The sequence below is a fragment of the Scylla paramamosain genome, chromosome 5 (assembly GCF_035594125.1).
Source record: "Scylla paramamosain isolate STU-SP2022 chromosome 5, ASM3559412v1, whole genome shotgun sequence".
Lineage (NCBI taxonomy): Eukaryota > Metazoa > Arthropoda > Malacostraca > Decapoda > Portunidae > Scylla > Scylla paramamosain.
This window is the reverse complement of record NC_087155.1, coordinates 14,786,908-14,798,554: the sequence shown is the minus strand read 5'-3', so window position 1 is coordinate 14,798,554 and position 11,647 is coordinate 14,786,908. Positions and strand designations below refer to the sequence as shown.

General features: G+C 41.3%; 1 protein-coding gene across 1 annotated transcript in view; it reads right to left on the bottom strand.

The window, feature by feature from the left end:
* Positions 1-11,647, bottom strand: part of LOC135100573 (protein DENND6A-like) — a 30,177-nt gene that overhangs the window by 4,963 nt on the left and 13,567 nt on the right. The window contains exons 2-10 of the mRNA XM_064003589.1: positions 4,651-4,848; positions 3,357-3,437; positions 3,050-3,235; positions 2,741-2,857; positions 2,394-2,524; positions 1,817-2,001; positions 1,024-1,133; positions 507-674; positions 46-258 (exon numbers count right to left, since the gene is read on the bottom strand). Coding sequence (XP_063859659.1) covers positions 46-258; positions 507-674; positions 1,024-1,133; positions 1,817-2,001; positions 2,394-2,524; positions 2,741-2,857; positions 3,050-3,235; positions 3,357-3,437; positions 4,651-4,848 — 1,389 coding nt within the window. The remainder of the gene's footprint in view (positions 1-45; positions 259-506; positions 675-1,023; positions 1,134-1,816; positions 2,002-2,393; positions 2,525-2,740; positions 2,858-3,049; positions 3,236-3,356; positions 3,438-4,650; positions 4,849-11,647) is intronic.

Here is an 11,647-nt window from a genome sequence, read left to right as displayed (position 1 = left end):
TGCATTATGATAAAATTCTGGACACCACCAATGCACACAGCTTACCGCATCACATAATGCCTGGAGGTGAAGTGCAGATAGCTTGTCTGACACCTCCTGATATCTAGCATTGAACCACACTGAGAAGTTTACAGATCTGAAAAATCTGCGGTACAGGCCCTCCCAGTCCCCTCGGATGCCGCTGGTCAGCTGAGGTCCATACAACTCCAGAGTGGCCAAAAAGTCATCTGGATTGAATGGACGTAAACTTGGTATTGCCTGAAAAAAAAAACATCTTTGATGAGACATGTATTAATACACTAATGTTTCCAATAAGTTTTCTCAATTTTTTCATCAAAATTCCTTCTCAGTCTAGATCAGATCATTAGTGCAAGATATCATGATGTGAAATGAGTTCAGAAAACCACTTTCCCCACCAAGCCTGCATATGTAATGGGATACTATGAGAATCAATACAATTGACTCTCAGTTGAGACATTAAATTTCCTATAGGTATTTGACAGCACCTTGTATGGACAGATATTCTTCTGGAGGGGCATAAGGGAGGCTACATAGCGCTCCAGAGGAATCATGAAGGACTGTGTGAGCTCCAGTAGGTGGCGGCGCAGCAGGGCTGTCTGTACCTCCACTGGCCGGCCAGTCTGCACACCTTTGAGCAGCCGTTTCACAAGGCCCTGTAAAGCATAACAATAACTATTAATTAGGCATTGCTGGAGCTCGATAGTAATTCTTGCAGTTTTTACATGAATGGTAGAAATAGTAAAATTCAGAACTGTGTAATGGGGCTCATCACATGTAAAAAATAATGAGTGCTTGAATGAGGGAACAAGAAAAACATAAAAATATACAAAGGTTGGATAGATAGTGTGGGATGTTAAGAGACTAACAAGAACAAGAGGAGAATTATGCTGTAGTCATTCTGTTAGAGATATATGAAAGAAAACAAGATGAAAAGAAAAAAATGTACAAAATGAAGACAGAATCCTTGTGCTGTTAAGTAACAGTTATGTCCCCTCCACCCACCTTGTCTGCCTGCAGATGAGGCTTGTACTTGGTGTACATCCCAGGCTTCTGCTCCACTGTCTTGAGGGCAGATGCCTTCTTTATCTTATGCTTCTGTGTGCTGGGAGAACCTGCAAGCCATCACATCTATTAGTCACACTAATAAGATAATTCCCACATGAAATATGTGCATCTCTATACCAGTCTCAGACTCTCCCCTTAAAAGGAAGAAGTCCCCATATATCATTTTTAATTACACAAAAATCACAAGCTCAATATCATACAGTGACATTTCAAACTTTATAGGAGGCAAAGAGTAAATCTCAGGTGCCTGATTTAAATAAGTATTTTCATAACTGAATCCATGTTTTTTTTGTTTTTTTTTTTCATAAATATGTAGCATATTATTTAAGGTTTATTCAATCCTCCTCTAAAACTCAATAAAATCAAGATAAAATCTGCCAGTCCTGCTTCAGTCCTGGGCACACAATTGGAAGAAACCTGAGAAGCTGAGGTGTGGGAATAATAATATACACTTGTCTAGTTCCAGGGAAGCCAAGGGTCCACTTTTGAGAACTTGTTTGAGATAAAAGAGAAAATTTTACTTTCATTCACATTTTTTTAACTATTTTTTTTTTTTCACAGTAGTGTTCATTATAGGGAGCAATTCATGAAAGAAAGAATATATAGCTCACCAATAATTATTCAGAATAACAATGATTCACAGTAGCAGCAGAAAATATGATGAGACCTATACACAATTTGTTTAACTCATGGTATATTTGACATCATCTAGTATGCCACCACCTCTCACCTGTGCTCTCCCCTATCCTGATAATGTGAGGCCAGTGCTGTAGCGTCTTGGCAAAGAAAGGGTTGGTGACTCCCAGGATAACATTGGGAGGCGCTGAGGTCCTGGTGGTGTATTCCTTGAACTCTGAGTCATGAATGGTGAAGAATGGCCGGTAGTCTCCACTGAACTTTAGGGGAGTTATCAGGCTGCATGATGAAAAACAATGTTAACAGAAATATTCCAGTTAAATCAATCAGTAACTATGTTATAATATCATTTGATGTGCAGGATGAGGGATGAACACAAAACTGAGAACATGCACTGGATATACCTCATCCAGTGCAAATGAGGAGGGAAATCAAGCATCAAAATTACAAGAGCAGCTGAGGAAACAACAAAATGTTCAAAGATACATCACACATGGTAACTACTTGTATGTATAATCAAAACTGTAGGTTCAAATTTCAAACATTTAAACATAACTTCATGGAAAGTAGTAAGAAAGATGCAATATTAAATATTTAGGCATAATTTACTCCATACAAAATAGATAAATAAATAGATGCACAACTGAAGGAGGCCCTCAAGACTTGCTCACCTGACCAGGGTCTGCACAGTGTTGGCGGCTGTGGTGGGTGACTGGGCCATCACCACCAGGGGCTCAGCAGTGATCACCAACTCCCACAGCAGATTTAGGTGAGGCAACACAGGCGCCAAAACTCGAAATGCCTGCCATGGAACAGACCAGTAAGGACACACCAATATATAAGCAGATAAAAGGCAAATTAATAGCTAAAACAGTTCTCTTTTCTTACTCCTCTATCTTCAGGACCTGGCTAAACTCTAGATTAAGGGTAAAAGATATGGAGGTAAACAATAAATGATGAGAGGGAATGGGTGGGGATTTTTGTCAGTCCTGTTAAAATATATAAACTACTCCAATACCTCAGTCTCGTGTGGTGCTGGGACGAGTATTGTTGGTGGACCTGGTGAGGTGTGTGAGGGCGAGGATGGTGTGAGGGAGGCTGACCCAGGCTTGTCTTGCCGACTTGGTATTCGAACCTGTAAAGATAAAGGTGTTTATAATAATAATGCTTTGCCTACACTGTATGACCACTTTAAATGATAATAAATCACTATAACACCTCACTGTTATGCTGAAAATTTTGGAATTAGAGTGAATGAAAACAAGTCTTGAAGATAAACAAAACCCTATCAATAATTACCCATTTTATGGAAATTAATCTGCATTACCTGAACCAGAGTGCCCAGCAGAGGCAGACTGAGGGTGGTGCCGGGGGTTGGGGGTGGCCACTGGTCAAGGTGATGGCAGGCAGCTTCCAGGCTGGCCTCACCTGTGTCAAAGTACTCTGGAGCCACCAACTCCAGCACCGTGGTGAAAAGGGACACCAGGGGCAGGTGAGACAACAGCACAACACTCTGGTACCAATACAAAGGTTAGAGTAAATCAGTGGAGCCCATGATTCAAACAAATGCATAGATACAATGTACATGGATGTATTAATCCTCTTTGCTCGATAAGAACCAATACTTAACTCACCTTCTGGAAGTAACCTCGTCGCAGTGTGCGGTCCTTCACCTGCCTGAAGTAAACGTAACCATACAGGTAGCCGTCCTCTGTCTGCAAGGGAGAATGAATCATCATGTAAAACAATTTTCTGAAGCTATAAAGCTTCATCTTACAGCACGGCTACCTGTGCTACCTGAGTGTTCCATAACATAGCAATGAATGAATGAATGAAGACCAGAGTTGAGAAAATCCCATACAGTGTTTCTTTATGAACAAGAAGTACAGAGAAGCTAGTCAATTATGGATGTGTGTCCCTGGCTTTCTAACCCGGATTGTGTACATTTTGTGAGAAAGTCACTAACTAGAAAAATGGAGGTGATTCCTTGAAAATAATGCCTGAGCTGCAAGGCAATTTGGACCAAGGGGAGGTCAGGTGTCCCCCCCCAGTTACTGAGTTTCTACAGCAGTATGGTGAATATTATTATGAGTGAAGGCTGACTGAATTACTTGCACCTATATTTGCTCTCACTTGTTTGCAGTTTCTTTCAGATTTCTATAGAACTGAATATTTCTGGAGATGTATACTTTATTTGAATACCTGAAAAAAGACTGATAAGGAATGTGAAACAAATTTATAGACAAAAACCATCAAATGCTGCCCCCCCCCCAAAAAAAATAAATAATAATAATAATAATAATAATAATAATAATAATAATAATAATAATAATAATAATAAATAAATAAATTAAATAAATAAATAAGTATTGTTGGGTTGACAGTACAGTTCTTTGGCACCTTGCAGTGTTCTCTCAAAATAGTTGTGGTGGAACAAAGTAAGGCACACTTATAAATTTTGCCACAGAAAGGAGTAAACAATAATGATACTGGATAACTCTTGCATTAGAGGCATGGAAAAAAGTGAGGATCAGGGTGGATGGACAGTCCCATGAAGAAGAACCAAACATAAATAAATAGATAGATAAGGAAAAAGAAACACAAACACACACACACACACACACACACCTGAACCAAACATATCTAGCTTAGGCCTTGTATACAAGCTATAATTAGGTAAATATTAGGTGTATACACACACACACACACACACACACACACACACACACACACACACACAACCTAAATAATGGTCCTTTGTTGCCAAATATCTTTAATGCAAGGAATTATCACTCATAAATCTCACACTGAAAATTTAAATACACACACATATCATTCCTATTACATGTAACCCTTTGATGGAAAAATAAATAGATAAAAAAAGTAAACAAGAATGCATTCCTTACACAAGCAAGCCCTAAGACGCACCTGTATGCTTGTGGGGCAGGTGGAGTTGAAGGTGTGGAAGGCTGGCCGAGGGTTGAGGGCAATGGACTGTGGGCACTGACGGATACGGAAATGAAACTGCACATTGCCCATAAGACCAGAGTTGCTGTCCGGGAACGCCAGGTAGCAAATGTTTGTGCGCTCCCGTTCACTCAGCTCTCTGTCTGCTGGGTAGATCAACTGCAAAGAGGGAGAAATATTTGTTATTCTTTACTCATACCAAAAAAGATGCAAGACACAGAGGGATAGATGAGGCTGAGGCATATGACAGAATTACATGGATAAGGATCATCTGAAACACTGACCCTGTATAGAAATTGGACACAAGCTGAGGATAAGAGGAAGATTCAAACCAAATAATATTACTTAGCATCATTTTCCCTTCCTAAAATTATATAATTACTACATGTACTTATTATAGCAATGAATGACTTGTGGAATTTAAGTACAGAATCACTAAATGTTGCTTAAGATATTGGTGCAACAAATGACACAAAGATTTAAGTACAAAGAATTTCAAGATGAGTAAGCAGGGAGGGGAGTCACTTGCCACCACCTATGCTGCCAGCTGCACTGTACACCTGCTGAATGTAAACAACTTATGATTCACTCGGTATCCATTCCCTCATCATTACAAAACTTCTTCCCTAATACATCTGGTGCTACATGACAAAGTTGTTAAAGTAGTGACCACAAAATCATCACTAAATAGGCTCATGTTTATCTCCTTACTCTCTCCCTCCTCCACTGCATCTCTCTACTCTCTCTCTTTCCTCCCTGTGTCTTGTGCTTCATCAATCACTATGCAGTAAATAATATCAATACACAGCACAGGGAAACAGCACCCTTAACAAAACCAGAAGCGCAGGTTTAATGTTACAACGTTCACTCCTACTTTCTCTTGCATTGGCTGAGTCTCATGCAAGTTACTCATTATTTCACACCATCACTTTCCATCACAGCCTTACAACATAAAATTTTTCAAGTAAAATAAATAAAATATAACAAAATGCTGTTAACTTTTAGTACAAAGGGTAATACTAAAAATGGAATAACCTTTGTTCATGCTATTACTGTGCTTCAAAAGATTGCAGTAATTTTGCTTTTAACATCACCCTGTGTGCACCAGTAAGACTCACACACATGGGGTATTGAAGGTACAGTTAAGGTCAATAGTCAAGTAACATACCACCACTCACTCATTGTGTTTGGTGTTTCCTCTCAATCTTAAGTCTTTCCTGACATACCACACTCACTCATTGTCTTTAGTGTATTTCCTCTCAATCTTAAGTCCTCTTTCCTAAGATACCACACTCACTCACTGTCTTTAGTGTATTTCCTCTCAATCTTAAGTCCTCTTCTCTGCTGAAGGATTCTTAGATCAAGGGATTTAAAACTGAGAAAAAAAATGCAAAACACATGGAAGTTTTGCAGGTAATTGCCTTCTGACAATTCTTTGGCCTCACCTGATGTGGGTAGACAGCATCTTTTTAACAACATGCATCTTTTGTGAGGCTGCCAGTGGTGCAGGTCAAAGGTAAAATGAATGAGTGATGTGTTGTATTACACCACACTGCAAGAATTCTTCTTTCATACCCAATGCATGCAAGATTTAAAGGCCACCATCATCATTATCATTGGCAGCCAGTTAGTCCTTCACATTTGATTTTCATGTCTGTTGTGTTCCACAGTGTTTTTATTCCAATGAAGAAATATAAGAAACAGGTAATGCAGCATGTGAAATATATGAAGAATATTAATCCCCAAAATGTCAATAAAAAAAAAAATTCCACTACTGTACATCCTTCCCAACACAACTAGAAGAAAGGAAAAAAGAAAAAAGAAAAAAGAAAGGAAAAGAATAAAAACAAGGAAATGAGAAAAAATGTCAACTCAAACATCCTCTTGCTCAAACATGTTTTTTTCCCACACAGATTTTGACAGCTCGCTGGAAAAATTATCTAACAGGACTCCCAAGTTGGGATGAAATGATGTTACTTAATAGAGGTCAGCCTAGCAATGTGGTGGTATCCAGGAAGCCAGGCAGAGGCAGCCAGTATCCAGCAGGATGGTGCAGGGGGAAAAACTGGAGGGGTTAGTTCACCTGTGGCCAAGGACACCCACCCTGGGGACTTGTTTTTCAGCTCTGGTATGACGTGAATCAAACTGTACCTTTCCATTCCTGCACATAGCACCCTCAGCTTCAAGAGGGATGGGATGAGATGCTACAATGAGCTTCTGTAGTTGAGTGTCAGGTTTCTGTCAGGTATTTTATTTTTTTATGAAGTGTATGCTGTCAGGCCCTGCCGTGGAAGTATGACCAACTGTGCTATACCTAAGTTCCTTGGGTGTAGTAGGATTGTCCATGAGACTCTTTTTTTTTTTTTTCATCAGGTGCCAACAGGCTGGCTGAGAGTGTGAATGATGTGTGTACATATGAGTGTGTGGTACTTTGTCTGGGCCACCCCATGTAGGATTTTGCTGGCCTGGTATGTAGCTAGATAGATTTTCTTTGCTACTCTCATTTGTGACTTGTGTAAATTTAATTAAAACAACACATTTCTTACAGGCTTACACTACTACTACAGCTTGTCATTCTTAACTACTGACAATAAACTTGATATATACAGAAAATATACAAGTTCAGCAGGAAATGAAAAAGGCAACACCAACAATGACAAAACTATCAAGACATCTAAGAAGATATGTGCTGTGAAGACAAAAGCAGCTAAAGAATAAGTCCCTTGTGAGGCTTTATCCTCACACACAATTCTTTACACCTTAATCTGTTTCACCGCATTTAATGAATATCCTGTTGTGAGCAGTAGAGATGGTTTACTATGCACTGAGTCATAAAGAGACTTTTTAATAGAGGATCTAAATCTAAAGATAAGAGGATAAAAAAGGAAAAGGTTTTGTTTGATAGCAAGTCTCCAGCATTATCTGTAGTGTGGGGAGTGACACATGCTGCCGCAGTACATGATACCAGAATGATGCTCACATGTCTTAACCTTATTATTTCCTAAGGGAGTCCACTTGAAAGCATCTCATCCAGTAATGTCTATCTAAGCTACCTCTTTAGAAAATCCAATAAATATTTCTCCTGGGAATGTAAACCCAGTAACTTCCCCTAAAGAATATTCAAACAATCTCCCAATATAACTTCCCTTGAATAAAGATCCTCAAGAGCGCATCCTTGAAAAATCTTATCAGCAAGTGTCCATCCACAATCTTCTCAAATGATATTAACATATTCTGATGTTAAAATAGTACCTTCACGCAGCAGCCATAGGAGCAAAGCACATTAAAGCAATCTTTGTTAGCCCGAGCCTGTATAAAGTCAAAATGCTGTCCCTAGAGCATAAGTGTTGTGTGGTGCTGCATGACCTACGCTACTATGGTGATAAGAGAACAGATCTGAGTTTTAAGAAGGCCAGGAGCTGCTTTATGCAGATTAACTGGCATTATGTAGATTATTTTTATAAATCTGACTTTTACAATTGTCAGGAGCTTCCTTGTGTAAAGTTAACTACCCTTGTATAATCTATTCTCTCGTATTTCAATTCAGCTAAGTAAAAAAAAACAGTATATGTATATATTACACTGACGTGGAGGCAGACGCATGGAGACAAGTGACCTCCTCAGCTCTACTCCACTACTAAGGTTAAGTGTTTAGCTACTATGGTGTTGAGTTAGGGAGTGCACTTGAGGAGCTTCCCGGCAGCGCCATCACACCATCACCTGTACTCTAGGGCAGGAAGCTTCCCACTGTGACATGATGAATGGTAACGTGATAGTGTGTGCTGGCTTGCCTTCTCTGGACTGGAGGTGTTAGTAGGGTTCTTGTTAACAATGGTCTCTCTCTCTCTCTCTCTCTCTCTCTCTCTCTCTCTCTCTCTCTCTCTCTCTCTCTCTCTCTCTCTCTCTATGTATCACTGCAGAAAGATAGTCTACAGTAGCAAATAAGTGACAACACACACACACACACACACACACACACACACACACACACACACACACACACACACACACACACACACACACACCTTACTGTTAAGCATCTGTTCCTAGCTACAATTTACGACTGATAACAATTCGCTCATACAAACACACACCTCACAGCAAACAATTAGAAAAATTGACACACACACACACACACACACACACACACACACACACACACACACACACACCTGTACACCGATCCATATAATCTTTTCATAGTTAATAGCATTTACCCATTACATAAGCTATGCCAGAGGGAAACGAAAGGGATCGACAACCATTACGAACATGAAACTTTAACATGGAAACAGAGGAATATTAAACACCCTATACTTTCTTTTCATAATCCCACTTGCAAATCAGCTTAATCACTGCTAGCTTGTCATATCATCATCAGTAGGTTCTGGGAAGTGTGGTGAACAAAGCAGCAGTGAGGAATGGCTGCACGTGACAGAGGCGTGGGAGCAGAGGTGATGGGGGGGGTGCTGATTGGAGGGAGTAGCAGTGGTGCAGTGATGGGGGTGTGATGGGAGGGAGTAGCAGCAGTGATAGTGTGGTTTGTGGTGGTGAGGTGGTGGAAATGATTACGTGCTGAGTTAGTGATGTGGTGATGCTGTGAGAGAGAGAGAGAGAGAGAGAGAGAGAGAGAGAGAGAGAGAGAGAGAGAGAGAGAGAGAGAGAGAGAGAGAGAGAGAGAGAGAGAGAGAGACGTAATCCCGTTGTTCAATTCCAATCTTGTAAACAGAATGAAACGTATATCCAAGACTGAAGCAAAAGGCGAATGAACAATCCCCATAGTTAGATAACACCATGCACATCTATCACACAAGACTACAAAAGAGCGATGTACGCAAGAGTTCTAAGCAGAATTAATTCGGCTGAGGCTGCTGCTCAGGGAAGTAGGCTAGGCTAGTGGACGTATGGTGTGTGCGCTCAGGGACTGAATCTGTTGGCCACTTATGACGTCAGCGTGACGCTCGAGCCGCACGTGTATCCTCCCCCTCCCATCCCCTCCCCTCCCTCTGTACCATTTGCGGTAAGCTCCCCGTGGCGAGGCGGGGCGGTGCGGGGCGGAGCGAGGCGGGGCGGGGCAGTCGAGTGCGGCAACAGGTATTATCAACACACAAAAGCCCCGCCGCAGGTAAACAAACACTGGCTTCGTCAAAACTGGGAAAACGTTTTTACTTGCCGTTTTAACGTATATTGCCGTGTTACCGCAAAGAACTTCATCCTAACCGGCCACACAGACACCCCTCCGCAAACATTGGCTTCGTCAAAACTGTAGAAAATCGTTTTTATTTACGGTTTAAAATCTACTGTCGTGCTACCACAAAGATTCCTCATGCAAACCCGTCACACACACACACACACACACACACACACACACACACACACACACACGAGCCCACACCGCAAATAAAAACTGGCTTCGTTAAAACTGGTAAGAATGTTTTGATTTACTTTCTGCTTCAGACGTACAGCTGCGATATCACAAAGAGTCCCACGCGTACAACGAACACTGTAAACAAAACATCAGCTGGGAGCCGTCAGCTGTGCCTACACCTGGGCTGAGTAGCGAGCGTCCTTCACTGAGAGAGAGAGAGAGAGAGAGAGAGAGAGAGAGAGAGAGAGAGAGAGAGAGAGAGAGAGAGAGAGAGAGAGAGAGAGAGAGAGAGAGAGAGAGAGAGAGAGAGAGAGAGAGAGAGAGAGAGAGGGGGGGGGGGGAGCAAGCACAAATCACGATACTATTTATATCCACGGCAAGCAAGCAAGCAAGCAAGCAAGCAAGCAAACAAGCAAGCAGTACTGCAGAGTCACTTTCACAGCGGCCATGTGTTGCGGCGGCGGCACGAACCATTATGTCAACACGATGGTTCGCGAGACAAGGCCGTGCTCGTTCTTTCATTCACCTGCCTGACTCTGGGGGGAGGACGGGTGGGAAAGCGGAACACCTGCAGCCACCTGTGGGTTGCTGCCGCGCTACACCTGCCTAGTGATTACTTATGCTTTACTTAACGCCCTATTTCCTTACCTTTATGTGTGATTCTGTGGTAAAGTCACGTGCTCCATCACACATTATGTAAGTACTTGTGTGCGGTAAGTAATGGCAGTAAATCACACTTACTCCTGAGACATGAATGGTGGGTGAATGGAACATAATCAGTAATCGGGTTATTAGTGCCGAGTCAAGAGACAATAGGGAAGAAAGACTTAGATTCGACGAGTAATAGGAGTGACACATTCACACGAGACAAGAGTGGTGGGTAAATGGAACAGACTTCGTTAATCGGGTTACTAGAGCAGAGCCAACAGGAAGCTTTAAAAGATCAGACATATTTATGGATAAGTATACGTAGAAAAAGGTTAGCATACTTTATAGAGGGACTGCCACGTGTAGGTATGATGGCTTCTTGCAGCTTCCCTTCTTTTCTTTCTTGTTATGGTTTTTTAACTATTGCAAAGACCAAAGGCTAAATCAAACTTGCCTCGAAATTGCCAAGTTTCGCTCTATTACAGTCCCCTAATTGTTGTGCTAGAACACCCTTTTATTTACGGCGAAAATACGTAAGGCTAGACTTCAGAACACGCCTAACAATAGCCTATACTGATCTGACCCAACAACGCCGCTGCAACTCACGCTTCATCTCTGGACTAGACTCAGCTGACGCCATAATATTACGTAAAGGCAAGGGAGGTAGAGGATGATGATAGCCAAAGACGGAAACCAGTGTTCAGATCAGTGACCGAAGATAGAGGCCCCAAAAATAAAGAAACCAGTGTTCAGATTTGTGACCGAAAATATTACGCCACAAAATAGCAAGAACAGAATAGTGACCGACGATAGAAATGTATAGAAAAAAATAAATAAATAAAAAATAAAGAAGGCGGAAATTAGTGTTCAGATTAGCAGTGACCGAAGACATAAAGGTCCTAAACACTAACCTTAAGGCCTAACGCTATTCCTCTCACGTGT